The following is a 14,891-nucleotide window of genomic DNA, read 5'->3' on the forward strand; positions in this document are numbered from 1 at the left end:
TCTTACCAGAATCTGGGAACCTGGATTCTAGACTATGGACCTTAGAAGAGCTGTATAAATACCATCCACCACCTTCTGCATAACACTTGTTTCCTCAGCCTCTCAGCCTCATCCGCCAATCCAATCCCAGAGCTACTCCTCTCGATCCTCAATCAACCGTCAAGATGATGTTCAAGACCACCGCCGTAGCCCTCCTCCTCGGAGCCGCCACCGCCACTCCCATCTTCGGCCGCGCAGAGAACAGCCAGACAAAGTCTGCCCCCCAGACCACTGCCACCAACAGCGTGTACGACTGGTCTGAGGGCTGGGCCAAGGACTATCCCATCCACCAGTCCTGCAACGCGACACTCCGCTGCCAGTTGGTCAATGCTCTGGATGAGACCGTTCAGCTAGCTCAGCACGCAAAGGATCATCTCCTCCGATGGGGAAATGAGTCTGAGTTTAAGCAGAAGTACTTTGGTAATGGATCTACTGCTACGCCTATTGGTTGGTATGATCGTGTCATCAACGCCAACAAGGCGGGTATGCTGTTCCGTTGCGATGACCCCGACAAGAACTGCGCTACCCAGGATAGTAAGTTAAAGTCATAGCCTAAATATTGGTATGTGACTAACAAATGTAGAATGGGCTGGCCACTGGCGAGGTAGCAACGCCACCACCGAGACCGTCATCTGCCCTCTCTCCTTCGAGATCCGCCGCAGCCTCGACTCCGTCTGCGGTCTCGGCTACACCGTCGCCAAATCCAAGCTCAACACCTTCTGGGCCACTGATCTCCTCCACCGCGTCCTCCACGTCCCCACCATCAGCGAGGGCATCGTGGACCACTTCGCCGAGGACTACGCTGAAGCTGTCGAGCTCGCCAAGACAGACCCTTCCAAGAGCGTCATCGACAGTGATGCTCTTCAGTACTTCGCCATTGATGTTTACGCCTACGACATTGCTGCTCCTGGTCAGGGATGCACTGGTGAGGCTGAGGAGAAAGAGACTCCTACCAAGGCGGAGTCTGCTAAGCCCAGTGCCACCAAGGAGGCTCCCAAGGAGTGCCACACTCACAGTGATGGCGTCGTCCACTGCTCTTAGAAGAGTGTGGACCGGTTTTCGATTCTCAAGACCATCTTTCGTTGTATTGTCTATTAAGTTGAGACCACAATTGGTATGGTTTTGACGATAAGCCGCTATGAATATCAGAGCTTTTCTGCTTGGGGTATTGACCGCCAGATTCAAAAGATTAAATTTACGTCGGTGCAAGCAGATACTGGTAGATCAGAAGGACTTTCACATAGAGGGCCCAACAGGCAACAAGACATAATGATAATTAGTTCATACACCCTCATTTCGGACACTTGACCTTGGGTGCATTCATTCTGTTTTCCTTCGTAAGAAATAATAGGTTCTGAGGCTTCTCATCAATTCCATTGAAATACCTTTGTTCTTGTTAGGATTTTCTAGTCAACCTCTAGGTGGCTCATAACATCCAAATCACTTAATCAGGGTGAGTTGGCCTGTACTCATTCCATACACAGCGGGATTGCTTGGAGCTTTCAAATTGTTTATATTAACGCCCTTTATATGCGAAACAATACTCACCCTTGCCACTATTATAGAACTTAGTAGAGTATTACCAGTTACTACAGTTCAAGCACGTAATCTCCGATCTCTCTCTTTGTTATTGAATGAATATATTAATAGAATGTCTCCCTTGAATAATGTGTTGATTAACTTCTATTTCTCGATCTAACGACACCACTTGCAAGGAAGCAACTCGAAAAATTTGTCACCTAAATGTACCTGCTCGTCGTAAGCTGTTTCGCCAACTGGCGTCGGCTTTGACTTCAGATCTTGCAGTTCAATGAGTTTGAAGTCCCATCCAAGCAAAGCTCTGACTCTGTCTGGTAGAACATCTTCCCAGGAAGTTAGCAACTATTGATGTTGGAATCAAAAGACTAGATCAGCTGCACTTACAGGTCTTGGTGCCGACCAAGACACTGTTTATGTCTTCGATCTCGTCGGCGTCAACAGCATAGATTTCCGAGATGCGCTGCCGCCAATAACCACTGACGAATGTCTCAAGAGACCTCGGAGATGATTCCATGCCGATCATGTATGCTATGAACTCTTCCATCAAAGTTTCTAAGAGGGCGGCGTTCTCTTGTTCTCGCTTATCGCTTCTGATCTTCTGCCACCTTTCTTGGTCGCAATTCATGAGCACATCAAACTTCTCGGATAATATATCTGGCTTATAGAGAATATTAAACTGTACTTAGGGTCAGCAAACAGCATCATAACCACTCTTTCTGCTCTGAAACTTACGTCACAACAAGTGTGGGTCATTTCTAGAGCCTCGAAAGTCAAAAATCGAATAACTTCAATGCACCAGCCTGCTATGCGTGAGCCACTTGACCTGGTGTCTCGAATGGCTGTATGAAAGAAATTGCATAGGACAATCTGTACTGATCCATTGAATCTCTTGACGCATGACTTCAAAGCTGTCGTCAGTGGCGTGCATCCCATGTCCGAGGGGATACACCAGCATCGGCAGTTGTCAAGTACCGGAACCCCAAGAATGTCCTTTGTCTTTTCATGATAAAAGTCTCTTAGTTTGGGAGACGATTCGCAGCCGACGCAATATGTCGACAGATAATGCCAACCGGAAGCCTGGATATTAAGCCCGAGATCCAAGGGGTCTGTTGGTGACTGGTCCATTATTCCTTTGCTCTCTAGCCAATCCATACCCTCTAAACACTTCTCATAATGCGAGTATATCCAACGAGGCTGATAGAAAGAATCGAGCGTCATAACCGGTAAGAGTCCAAAGATATTGTGTGCCGATAAATGGGTAAAACCATGTTTGAAAAGAATAGGATAATGGTAAACTGAAGTACCGCGGAAATGGTAGATCGTTGAATACGAAGATGGAACTCTGAGTGCCAAGGGAATTCTGATGCCTGAGTTGTCAAGGCATGAACAAAGGTAGCTTGCTTGATCGTCTGGGATTTGAGAGGTAAGCACCAGATCTTGGCAAATAGCCTGCTGCTGTAGGACTAGAGAAAGCAAATCTGATCTTCTTCTAGCTAGGCTCGAAGCAATGAGATCCATGCATCGCTCAGAAGCTCCTTGAAAGATCATTTCTGTTGTGTTTCCATAGTTAACTGGGCATCCGGCTTTCAATAGCAGATCCACGGATTCGATACAATCCGTCCCAACAGCAAAGTGAAGAGCTCTTTCATCGAGAACTTCAACAGCTTTGGTGCGTAGAAGCTTTCTTAGACCCTCCGGCCAATATACACAAACTTCAACAATTGTCATGCCGTATGTTCTCTCTCTTACCGCCTCTGGGAACTTGGAGAGAGCTATTTCAAGCATGCTGATAGATTGTTGAAACATTGCCTGCATAATTGGGTTAAGTTCGAATACTATAATGGAATCGTTACTTAGAGAAAAGCCTCAGTTGTTTAAACGTAGAACTCACTGTGCTTACTGTCATTTAATAAAAGCCATAGGTCCCTGGGCCGATGCCGCTCTTGAAAGCACACGAAAAATACAACGACCGGCAAACTTATATTGAATATTGTTAGACAATACCGAGCCAGACCTCTACATTCATCTTTCAGAAGCATTCGGAAAAGGTTAGACGGTCTATCGTATGATGAGGAAATCAGCTTTTTGTTTCTTATAGACCTGAGGACTCTTCGCTTACATTTTTCCGTTTTCATCGCCAGCAGTATTAACGAGTGTTTCGATCAGTCTCTTCGCCGATACTAAGAGTGATTCAAGAGTCCATTGAGTGATCCTTTTTTCTAAAAGGGTGCTGATTGCGTCGAGTGTTGTCTCCAAGGCTAGCTGTAGAATGGTCAGATTAGGCCGCCGATTACAAGAGTTCCATACGACTGACCAGAGCGTGACTATTTCCATCCTCATCTTGATCGTACGGGGAGGACTCCCTATCTCTATAGAGAGATAGTACCGCACGCTCCGCTTCTGCAAACATTAATTGGATCTCGCTTGCTATGATGCGTGTTGATGATCCTCCTATATGATTAAAAAGCTTTCTCAACACATCATAAACTGGACTTTGACCAATTGGGACAATGCTTTTGTATCGAATAGACATTCCAGGTGTTGCTGTCCCGAGGGAATATTCGATACTTGTGAGAAATAGTCTTGAAGATAGAGACCAAAGCTTGAATGGAAGCTGTGCCCTGGCGACCATCTTTGTCGGCTGGTCGATCCCGAAATATCTGCAGCTACGTGCATGTCGATCAAGGCTATGCTGCTCATACTCGAACGTAGCATATCCGAACCGATAGGAAAGTTTTGAAAGCTCATGCTGCCGCTCGCAGGTACAGCCAGGTGGATTACTTGCGAACTGCTTTGAATCTCTCATTCTTTCAAGAGCGGTAGTCTGTCCCAACCCGGCGTTCTGAATAGACATTCTATCCATACCCTTCAGCAGAATTCTGTTAGCGTTGTCATAAAAGACATCTGCGATATGGCTGACCAGCGCTGTTCGTATCAATTCATTCTGAAAGTTGTTCTGGTCTTTTAGCTCATCGAAAGCTTTCATAAGACATTGGTTTATATCCTCTTGGTGGCGTCGATTGCTGGACATAAGAGAGCCTACGTCAGTGCTGATCAGCCTTAGCTGTCCACCAATCTCTTGTCGAAATTCTTGCGCTAGTAGCTGTGCTTGAGATACTTCATTCTTCAAGTCCTGATAGTAAACTGCCATGCTGTTATCAAGAACTTGAAGTTGGTCAGATAGCTTGGCCACATTTGCACCGTGATGTTTGAAGGCACTTCCAAGGTCATCCACGTTAGTATGGATTCCGACTGCGATGTCCCTAACCGTTTGTTTAGCATAATACTTTAGTAAGAGAAGGGTTGGGCAAATACAGTGTCGTAATATCCAAACAGAGACTCAGGTTTTGGAGCAATCCCTTCAATGACTGGGAAAGTGACTTCAGTTTCCCTTCGCGAAACGGATACAATAACGCGCGACTGGCATGACCCATCTTTTCCAGCACATTGTGCTCTTGACTTTGTGTACCACGGAGCTTGAGTGAGAATTGCTGGAATTCACGAAGCTTTTCTTCACTTTCGGCCAAGCATCGACGAATAGCTGGTGTTCCAGAAGAACTTTCGTCAACCTTGGGTAAGATGCCCTTCAGGGAGTATAGAATTGAGACGACAGTTTGAACGTCCTTGAGGCTGTCTTGAATATCTTGATCTTGACTTTTGAAAGATTGAAGGTAAGAAATCAGGCCTTGGCAGACCTGTATGCCGAGCGAAATGATGCCGACCGCGCTCCCCGCCACAGAAAGCGGATCGGACATGTTGAAAGTCCAATGTATACAGAAACAACCGGCGACAAGAGATAGCGGATGTAATGTAGCAAAGAGGCAAAAGACGTGTTTATACTCGAAAGATTTGAGCTTCATGCGTAGATGTGAGATTGAAAAAAGAAACAGAATTGCTAGCCCCGCTTCCGATGCTTGTGAGTTTCAGCCCGTCAGGCAGAATGAGGCAACCGCATAGGTACATTTCTTTTGTAACTTCATGCATGATTACATGGCGAGGCAGAACCAACAGTACCAAATTTTACGGGCTTTCTTTCGTCGTATATCTATAAGCAAGGGCTTTCAAGAGTAGCAAAAAAAAAACAGACGAATTAATGATATACAGACACGAATGCTTGTGTCGTGCGATGGGTTAACAACCAGGGGTCAGCTTTTACGAGACTAAACCCCAAGTGCGCATGGTTTTAGCTGAGCAGTAATTCCATTGGCTGAGTGACCAAACTTCAAGTCGATCATGGTGAAAGAGTAAAGTCACTGAAGCAAAGGCAAAAGAGGTGATCCGCAATGTCCTTGATTTAAGTATTATCCACTATGAAGTAAAGTATATAAGGAGTGTAAAGAAGATGTCCAGCGAAGCAAACGTGCTATGTCCAAGCCAAAGCCAAAGGCAATCTCATAAGATCATCAGAGCCTCTTCCAGGCTGTCCTCCACCAAGCAGCTATCCCCCTCAATCTCTCCCCCGATTCAACACCTTTTAGTAGCCGCCCTTCTTGCAGACACCCTTGTGCTGGTCCCAGTACCAGCCCTGCTTGCAGCTGCAAGTCTTGGACTTCTTGTCAAAGACCTGGTCGTGCTTCTTGCAGACGCAGCCGCCGTACTTGTACTCGGCGTCCTTGCCGCAGTCGTAGGCGCACTTGTGTCCGTCCCAGCTCAGGTCCTTGGGGCACTTGCAAGACTTGCTCCAGCGGTCGTAGTACTGGCCCTTGGGGCACGAGCACTTGCCGTACTGCTCGATCTGTCCCTTGGGGCAGACACATTTGCCGTAGGCCTCGACCTTGTCCTCGGGGCACTCACACTTCTTGTGCCACTTGTTGTAGACCTTGCCGGCGGGGCAGACACATTTTCCGTGCTCGTATGTCTGGCCTTGAGGGCACTGGGGAATACACTTGCCGTACTCGAACTTGAAGCCGTCCTTGCAGACACACTTGCCGTACTTCTCAACCTGGTTGTCGGGGCAGACACACTTTCCGTACTTCAGAACCTTGCCGGAGGGACACTCGCACTTCTTGGTGTGCTTGTTGTAGGTCTGGCCCTTGGGACACTCAGGAACACACTTGCCGTACTCAAAGATCTTTCCCTTGGGGCAGACGCACTTCCACTGGTCCTTGTCGAAGTACTGACCGTTGGAGCACTTGGGAATACACTTGCCGTACTTCCACTCAGTTGCCTTAGGGCACTCACACTGGTTGGAGTGAGGGTTGTAGCTCTGACCCTTAGGGCAGTCCTTGATACACTTTCCGTACTTCCAAGAGGTTCCCTTGGGGCATTCGCACTTGTGAGACCACTTGTTGTACTCCTGTCCCTTGGGGCAGACGGGCACGCACTGGCCATACTTCCACTCAGTGCCCTTGTTGCATTCGCACTTGTCCTTGTGCTGGTTGTAGTACTGTCCCTTAGGGCAGTCCTTGATGCACTTTCCGTACTTCCACTCAGTACCGGAGGGACACTCGCACTTCTTGGAGTGAGGGTTGTAAACCTGAGGCTTGGGGCAAGTGGGCTTGTTAGGCACGCATTTACCATACTCCCAGGTGGTATCCTTAGGGCAGACACACTTCTTGCCGTCCCAGGTGAGCTGCTTGTCGTTGCAGACACACTTGCCGTAGACTTCCTTGGCATCATGGCCACAGTCCCAGCGCTGGACAAGAGCGTCAGAGTCATCCCGAGCCTCAAGACCGAAGTCGTTGTCGGCATTGGGGAGAGCCTTGACCGAGACGGTCAGGGCGAAAAGATTGATGAGGAGGTACTTGATATGCATGATAGGCAACTGCAGGCCTTTCAGCAACGAAAGTGATTTGGGGTAAAAACGAAAGAAGGGGAGCGAGTGAAGGAGGAGGTCAGTCGAGTTGAGAGACCGGTGCCTTTCTTGACTTGAGAGTGAAGAGATAGAAATGGATTTGGTGAGGATATCATGAGGTTTAAGTAGGAGATGTCTGACTGCAGAGGGAATACGAGATCTTGATACTTAGGTGCCCATCGTTGGTCAAGATGATCCTAGAATCCAGATAGGAAGTCAGCTCATGCTACTTTGGGAAGCATGATGCTCCAAGGCAATAGTTCCAAAGCTAAATTCTCTCTTAGACCGGAATCCTCCTCTCGCAGTGTGACATGCATGCTAGAGCCAGCCTCAACTGTGGATGCCAGCTGTCGGGCCCAGGGGGGTTGCATATACCACGCCCGAGGAACAGGGAAGGCAGACACAGCAGGACAGGGGCACGAGAAGGTTGGGCTGAGGACAAACCATGGCAGCACGGGACATAGAGCAGGCCCAACATTATGCTTACTTTTTGCAACGTGAAGGCAGAGCCGGCTCTAGACCGGACAAGATTTGATAGCGACAACTCAATCCAGGCTAGTGGTTTGTGCCGTGATTGATCCAGATTTAGCGATTTGTGCCGTGATTTCTAATTCTGTCCCGTCTGCGTGTCTTGGAACAGTGGACCAGGCTCCAGTGACATGCTGGATAAATCTCCGTAATTCGACGGTCGGCCGAATCCATCACAAAACGGAGAGCGACGAGCCGAATGGGCCGCAAGGTCAGGTCTGGTGTTCCCATAGATAGTAGCACAGCATATACAAGTGAGTGTAACGATTTAGTCATGACAGCTGTGACGCCAACAAGGCGTTTTTTTTTCACGCCCGGGGCAGATGCGCTGGCTGCAGGTGGAAGGCATCACACACCGATTGAGGAATACGAGGTCTTGCAGTTGCAGATGGTGTTGAAGCTGCAACATCTCGTTGGAGGAGAGGCTCAAGTTGGGGCCATTCCCCGCGCAGGCACCAAGGCTAAAAGAGGTGAGCGCCGTAAGGCTGGCTAATGCAGGTTGAGGGCATTATTCTGGGTCTCACACACGGACAACTCACCAGGGGAAAAAGGGAAACAAACGCGATCAAGAGGTGGGGTTGGGTGAGACAAGCATGGATCCCTGTCTAGGGCCTGGATGTCCCGGAGCCGCGACCTAGGACTTTAGCTTCTTCCCGTATTCTTTTGCCAACGGAGCTGAGTTGTCCCAGCGTATGCGCGCGGAGGTACATAGATCCGAAATATCATCAATCAGACCCAAGCTCGCCAAGCGTAAAGACCCGATCTTGTTCAATACGAGGGCTTGGGACAAAAGGGGGCATTTCAGCATACGAGGAGTGAATTGATTGGTAGACAGAGCAGCCACGCACGGGTGAAACAGAATAGCAGCTGTTGGTAAATATAGCGAGAGCTGCAGCCACAGAGAAACATGTCATTGCTGCGAGGGGTTGGCACCAGTCAGAGAAGAGCATGCAGCCACATTTTTCTTGGTATTGGTATTGGCTGGTGGTCCACCAAAAGAGGGGGAAGATTTGGGATATCGACCGACTGTTCCGTCTCCGACAACCGATGGAGGGTGAGGGGACCTTGTCTTTAGAGGGAAAAGGAGAAGATGATGGAAATAACTGGATATGGCCGATATGCAAGGGATGTTTGCTATGCTCTGTCGATCTGTTCCTGTTTCTACTTCTTAGACCTTGATCAGAGCACTTGTCTCGCTTCATCAACCCCGCCCGAGGATCCGATGCAAAAACATCGTGTCGCTTCAATAGTGGCCGTGGCCCGCCAACTCACGCGAATTACAGTTAAGTCCTAGACAGGGGACCCCTGTTGTCCCAAATCTTAGAGCCATAAGCTCGATCGCGGGGACAGTCTTGGCCTGATTTTAGCTCACTGATGATCATGATTTCCAGACCGCGAACCGCGTATCTCATTGGCCGTCTCCTTTGCAGACACGGGAAATTCTATTCTTGCCAACGTGCATAACTCCTTGACTAGTACTCTCTCGGTTAGAACCGTTGCGATCTGTTTTTTTTTCTCCGGTATTTTTAACTTTGGTAGTCTGTGTTCACCATGACGGCGATGATTGCCCTCGATTACACTCACAATAAGATATGCCAAGGTTGAGTGAGCAGATTTCAATTGAATAATAGTGACGTTTCAGGTCAGGCCAGCTGCGGGGAAGAAACAAAATCCTGGTTTACGTAGCATTTTCAATCGCTACAGCGAAGCTTGGCTGGCCCAAATCTCACCTGCAGCTCTAGCTAGCATCAGGAGAGAACAAAAGCCCATGAATAAATTTATCACGGCACAAGGAATAGAGTGTTCCGCCGCTTATTTGCGGGGAATGGCTGATCGAACCTGGGAAAAACTATCCGCCCGTTGTGACGATCCAGGGCGCTATCACTTTCAATTGGTTCCCTCCCAGAACAGAACACGAGAGGCTGGCCTGGCCCCCCCTCTCCCGATTACTTGTCTCCTTTTTCCCCTGTAAATTCTTGCTTGACGAGATTTTGTCAATGCTTTGGTAACTTTATTTAACGCCTGCAGACAATAGTTGTTATGCCACAACTGGAGAATCCTTGGCTATAGAGGTCAGCTGATGACGGCCACTGTGAGTTGTTTTTTTGCGGCTGATTTCTGGCTGAACGGCTAATCCATGTAGAGCTCAAAGGATGATGCATGTTTCTCTTGGCCCGAGCGAGCCTTGTTTGCTGCAATGTCATGCCTATCACTGTCATGTATGGTAATTTACTTTTCAGCTCAGTGTTGCTTTTTTCACATGACGTTCTGTTTTTATCACGGCACTATCGGATCATTAACTGGCTGATACCTCGTGCAACTGTTTACCCGCCGTCATTCATGATACCTACCAGAGTAATCACACAAGTCCATACTCTAAGAAAACGCCTGATCTGCAGTCAGACTCTCTCAACATATTGCCTGAAATCGACACGACCCACGTGCAGTAAGCATCTCACGGCATTGTCCAATGACTGAGTTGCCCTAACGTAAGCCCATTTGAACTACTCCTCCAACAGAATTATATCCATGCCGTCATTATACCCCCCGACATCCGATGCATTACAGCACAGCATGCCTTTAGTAGATGTATTTTTCACCGTCCTTCTGCATGCTGACCCAAGTCTTACAACATCGGGTAGCTGAGAAAAGCCACCAGAGTGCGGATTCACCGGATGGGATGGGACAAAGTGTTGTGTCACATCGGGTAAGCAAGCCTCCAGCACTCTATCCTGTCGGGCCTCAAGTGTCATTGACTTGAGGCTGGAGATTTAGGGTATTGAGCTATGCCCCGAGATTTTGTCTGGCAAGTTCACTTGAGAGCCTTGCAGCTTGGAGTCTGGCGATACGAGGCTCGGAGTGTCCCCTACGTATTCCAGTCAATGGGATTTTCCTTGAACGATAACTCTTTTCCAAGATGCATCTCGTATAGCCTTCGTGATCATGACGCCCAGGTAACACCGAAGCGACACGGCAGTTGACACAAAGTCCATCTTCGTCTGTACCATTATTCTACGGTGAAAAACGTGAACGATTAATTGAAATTCGTGCCTTGCATGCTGATGGCAACACGCCCTAAAGAAGTCCACCACCAATCTAGTCCCTCGCCAGTTGTAAATAATGCACTTCATCCCAAACTACTCCTCAAAATTCATTTATGTAACTCAATTAAGACGCCGTCGCTTTACACACTGATCAGCATTCCAGTAGAAGCGCGTTCCTGATTTCTTGACTAGCGTGCCTGCGCCTCAGACATGATCTGGGGACGGCGCCAAACCCTCTAGCCACGTTCTCACTGTCTCTCATCAATGGCGTTCCCGCATTCCAGTCGTCCCCAGAAATCGGGTCAGCGGCGGGGAATACGAGGCCAAATCGAGGAGGCAATTGCCGTATAGAGAGGATTTAAACCTTTGGTTTGGGCAACTGTTGACTTTTCTGGGCATCTTGTGATCATAGTCCTAGAGTTTAATTCTTGAGAGTTTGGCGCAAGGTAATTGTCGTTGAATCGATCACGATGGTTGTTTACGGGCGGTGATGGCTTTTTTTATGACGTCTCCGCTTGCTGACGGGATTAAGCAGACCCAAGTCTGACAAAACTCGCTCTTTGGCGAACTTTGGCATGGAAACTTCTTGCAAGGTCTCGTTTGCGCAAACTGGCAGCTTATAGTTGCCCACTATGTTACGTGTTTGGCGGACCATGTCTTTATTCGTGACTGAGGCTACCCGGGAGAACCTTTAAATAATGTTTCTTTAATTTCGTGGCTGGCTTTCTACCAACATCTCATACCGCTACTTATTGTAAGAACAGCTTATATGGTTCTATTAACTTGTTGTTTATAATCTGGATGAGGAGCTTGCCTCAGACCCGACGTCTCTTTTTCACACCCAGAGGTCTCAGATTTAACTCCAGTGACCGTCATCTTCTAGATGTCTTGAAAGTCCACTAATATCTATCAACTTGTTTCACCACAAGTTTAATCCGGGTCTAATCTTGTTCAATCAACATCCGTTCCATTCATACTGCTCTCGTCCTTCTGGAGCAGTCCGGAATGCGGCAAAAGTCCAATACCCCATTAACTTCAATAACATGCACGCCACTCATATCTGCAAGATCTAAGTGGACCGCGTCAGAATCTCCGAGTCTGTGCCTCCTCTATAGCGTGCCAGCTACGTAAGTTGGTGTCGTGTATACCTATACCAAGGGCGTAGAGACAGAAGACAGGTTGCCTCCCGACGCACATATGATTTGCAGCATGGAAAGATTTCTCTTTGCTTTTTGGACGTGTGAAGGCTGCTCAACTGACAATCAGCTATCAGTAATTATTGGTGAGTCCTCCTGCTTGTCACAGCAGGGCGGGCAAGCTGCATGAGACTATCGACATCACGAAATAGTTTCTTGTTGAGGCCAGAACTTTATATCTTTTGTCAGCTTTCTATGGCTCTACCTCCGGAAATACGCTTATACGAAATACCATAGGAGGATCAATGAAGGCTTGCTGGATACTGATAACGGCGTAGCATCGAGATTAGTTCTTATCTCTGATATTATGCTGTGATACCCCACGCCATATACTCGCATATGTACTGATAGTCCTACCCAAAAAGTAAGCTTAATTGGACGATCTCACCTTGCAACATTCATCCGTCGATGGCGCCATCTGAAGTACTGTGATAAATGCATCGGCCGCGCGTCAAGGATGGAGTGTAAATGTTTTGACTAGCAGGATCTGGCATATGCAGTAGGCTCCGATCTATGCATATAGCACCCTTTCTATGGTGTGTTCGAGAAGTCTTCGGTGCTTCAATAGTTGAAACGGACTTGCATGCATAGATTGTAACCCTTCTGCGTTGATGGCGACATTTGAGCTGAGATAACGCCATAGGGGTCCAGACATTGCCAGAAGGTCGTTGATTCATGAGTTGGGCCAATCATCTGAGAGAGCGACGATCCGAAACGTCGAATATTATCTTTTGATACTCGTTCTCTCGTTTGTCAACCATAGGTATTTTAAGCAAAAAGAGCCAGGTCAACTAAACAGGGTCGAACAGAAATTTGGAGCGTCAATTGTAGCTCTTTTGTATCTGAACTGCAGATACATCTAACGGAACTCGGTATAGGCAGTAGATGCTAGACTTTTACTTTGAATTATCAAAGGGAATATGTTTTAATGAGTTAACTTGATGATCTCATATGATTATATGACTGGTGTTGAGAGTTGGGAGACTGTATTGTGGCTGTGTTGACAAGCGTTTCGTGGCGATAACCTGGCAAGCCACAGCAGGCAAAACTCATGGTCAGGGCATCAAGACAATCTCGTATCATGCGGGGTAAACACAATCAGAGGTTGAGAATCATTCACTGCCATGAAAAACATGTCACAAAGTGCAGGGACTCTCTTTTGTTCACACGTCAATTGCTATATGTATGCGTGATTCAATCACTATGTACAAAGAATAAGTTTTACGTGGGATCTTAACGATCCATCATTCCATCCACGCAAAGATCAGAATCTCAACCATCCATCTCATACAATCTCAGCTTACTTCCTGAGAGCTCGCTTAGCCTTCAGAGCTCGCTTGGCGGCACGCTTGGCCTTGCACTTGCCACCAGTAGAAGGAGCCTTGGTAGCAACGGGAGCAGCAGCAGAGGTCTCAGCTGGCTGCTCAACAGGAGCCTCGGTGGGAGTAGCAGCACTAGCAGCCTCAGTGGTAGCAGGGGCAGAAGCAGCGGGAGCATCGGTAGCAGGGGAAGAGGCGACAGGAGCCTCAGTAGCGGGAGCGTCGCTGGCAACGGGGGCAGCGCTGCCAGAGCCAGAGTCGGAACCCTTGTCGTTGGTGCAGTCACCGTCGCTAGCCTGGCCAGCAAAGTTGGGAGTATGGTCCTCACAGCCGCTGGGCCAGACCTTGGGGCCGGGAGCAGTGTAGTTGGTGACGGGAGGGTAGTAGATGCTGAGGAGCAGACCGGGGTCGGTGGCAGTGTAAGCGCCAGGGAGAGAGACAACGGGAGAAGGCTTGCCAGCACCAGTACCATCGACGGTGAGCTGAGCGCAGCCAATGTAGAACTGAGCACCGTTCTTCTCACCAGCACCGTGGAGACCAACGTGCTCGGCGCGCATAAGGTAAGTACCCTTGGGAGTCTCCTTGGGGAGAGTAAAGGTGAAGTTGGTGATACCGTTGGACTGGCCGTTCATGTAGTTGGCCCACTCAATGCCGTTCTCACCAATGGTCTTCCAGGTCATCTCGTAGACCTTGAACCAGTCACCATCACCGAGGTAGTCAGAGGCCTCAGTGCCATCAGGGGCCTTGCTCAGGTAGACAGCCAGAGGACCGGGGTGGCCCATGTCATTGGCGACAGTGAAGCCAACCTCATCGCCAGGAGAAACAGCGTGAGTCTTGGTAGCATCGCGGATATCCTTGTCGAGACCGCCAGCATTGCAGATGATGTCCTTGGAGGTGACGTCGGTGATGGGGCTGTTGTTGTTGGTAGTCTTGCGTACGTACTCATAAGGCTCGGTGACCTTGCCATTGACGATGAGAGCGTCGAAGTTGTAGTGCGCAAAGGCAGTGGGGAGGGCGGCGACGAGGGCCAGAGCGGTAGAGAAGGAGGATCGCATCTTGAATGTTGCTTTTTTTTTTTTTTTTTTTAAAAAAGGACTGATATAGTGGCAAGAAGTATTTCGTAGAGTTGGACACGAAAGGATAGCTAAACCACCAGGGTCTGCAAAGAATGAAATGATCTCGTAGAGAAAGAAAAAAAAGAAAGGCGCAAGCAACAGCTGCGAAAAAGTAAGAATCAGATCTTTGGATGGAAAGAATGGGATGGGAGAGAAAAGAAAGAAGAGGTGCAAACAGGAGGGAGAGGCCATGGCTTTATCTAGATGGAGAGAGGATCCCTTGTTTCTCGGATGTGCACTTCATTGCTGGAATATCGGTGGATCATACGCGCCAACTGAAACCGTTCCTTACATTAGACGCTGAGGGTCGTCTGCCA

The 14,891-nt window shown here is 48.3% G+C and overlaps 4 protein-coding genes across 4 annotated transcripts; 1 reads left to right on the plus strand and 3 right to left on the minus strand.

Annotated features, from left to right (window-relative positions):
* Positions 1–164: 164 nt before the first annotated feature.
* Positions 165–1,080, plus strand: FSUBG_8063 (major allergen Asp f 2; the record flags this gene model as incomplete). Its single annotated transcript, XM_036686433.1, has 2 exons — positions 165–573; positions 623–1,080. The coding sequence occupies 2 exons, from the start codon at positions 165–167 to the stop codon at positions 1,078–1,080; spliced, it is 867 nt and encodes a 288-aa protein (XP_036536466.1).
* A 403-nt stretch (positions 1,081–1,483) lies between these two features.
* Positions 1,484–5,333, minus strand: FSUBG_8064 (uncharacterized protein; the record flags this gene model as incomplete). The annotated part of the gene is made up of 10 exons (XM_036686434.1): positions 1,484–1,538; positions 1,588–1,595; positions 1,789–1,901; positions 1,963–2,254; positions 2,311–3,413; positions 3,470–3,477; positions 3,698–3,840; positions 3,893–3,947; positions 4,281–4,841; positions 4,894–5,333. The coding sequence occupies 10 exons, from the start codon at positions 5,331–5,333 to the stop codon at positions 1,484–1,486; spliced, it is 2,778 nt and encodes a 925-aa protein (XP_036536467.1).
* Positions 5,334–6,052: 719 nt separating this feature from the next.
* On the minus strand, positions 6,053–7,333 carry FSUBG_8065 (multiple epidermal growth factor-like domain protein; the record flags this gene model as incomplete). Its single annotated transcript, XM_036686435.1, has 1 exon — positions 6,053–7,333. The coding sequence occupies one exon, from the start codon at positions 7,331–7,333 to the stop codon at positions 6,053–6,055; it is 1,281 nt and encodes a 426-aa protein (XP_036536468.1).
* Positions 7,334–13,440: 6,107 nt separating this feature from the next.
* On the minus strand, positions 13,441–14,514 carry FSUBG_8066 (endo-beta-1 4-glucanase D; the record flags this gene model as incomplete). Its single annotated transcript, XM_036686436.1, has 1 exon — positions 13,441–14,514. The coding sequence occupies one exon, from the start codon at positions 14,512–14,514 to the stop codon at positions 13,441–13,443; it is 1,074 nt and encodes a 357-aa protein (XP_036536469.1).
* Positions 14,515–14,891: the final 377 nt, after the last annotated feature.

This window comes from Fusarium subglutinans, assembly GCF_013396075.1.
Source record: "Fusarium subglutinans strain NRRL 66333 chromosome Unknown NRRL66333_c0000107, whole genome shotgun sequence".
Taxonomy (NCBI): domain Eukaryota; kingdom Fungi; phylum Ascomycota; class Sordariomycetes; order Hypocreales; family Nectriaceae; genus Fusarium; species Fusarium subglutinans.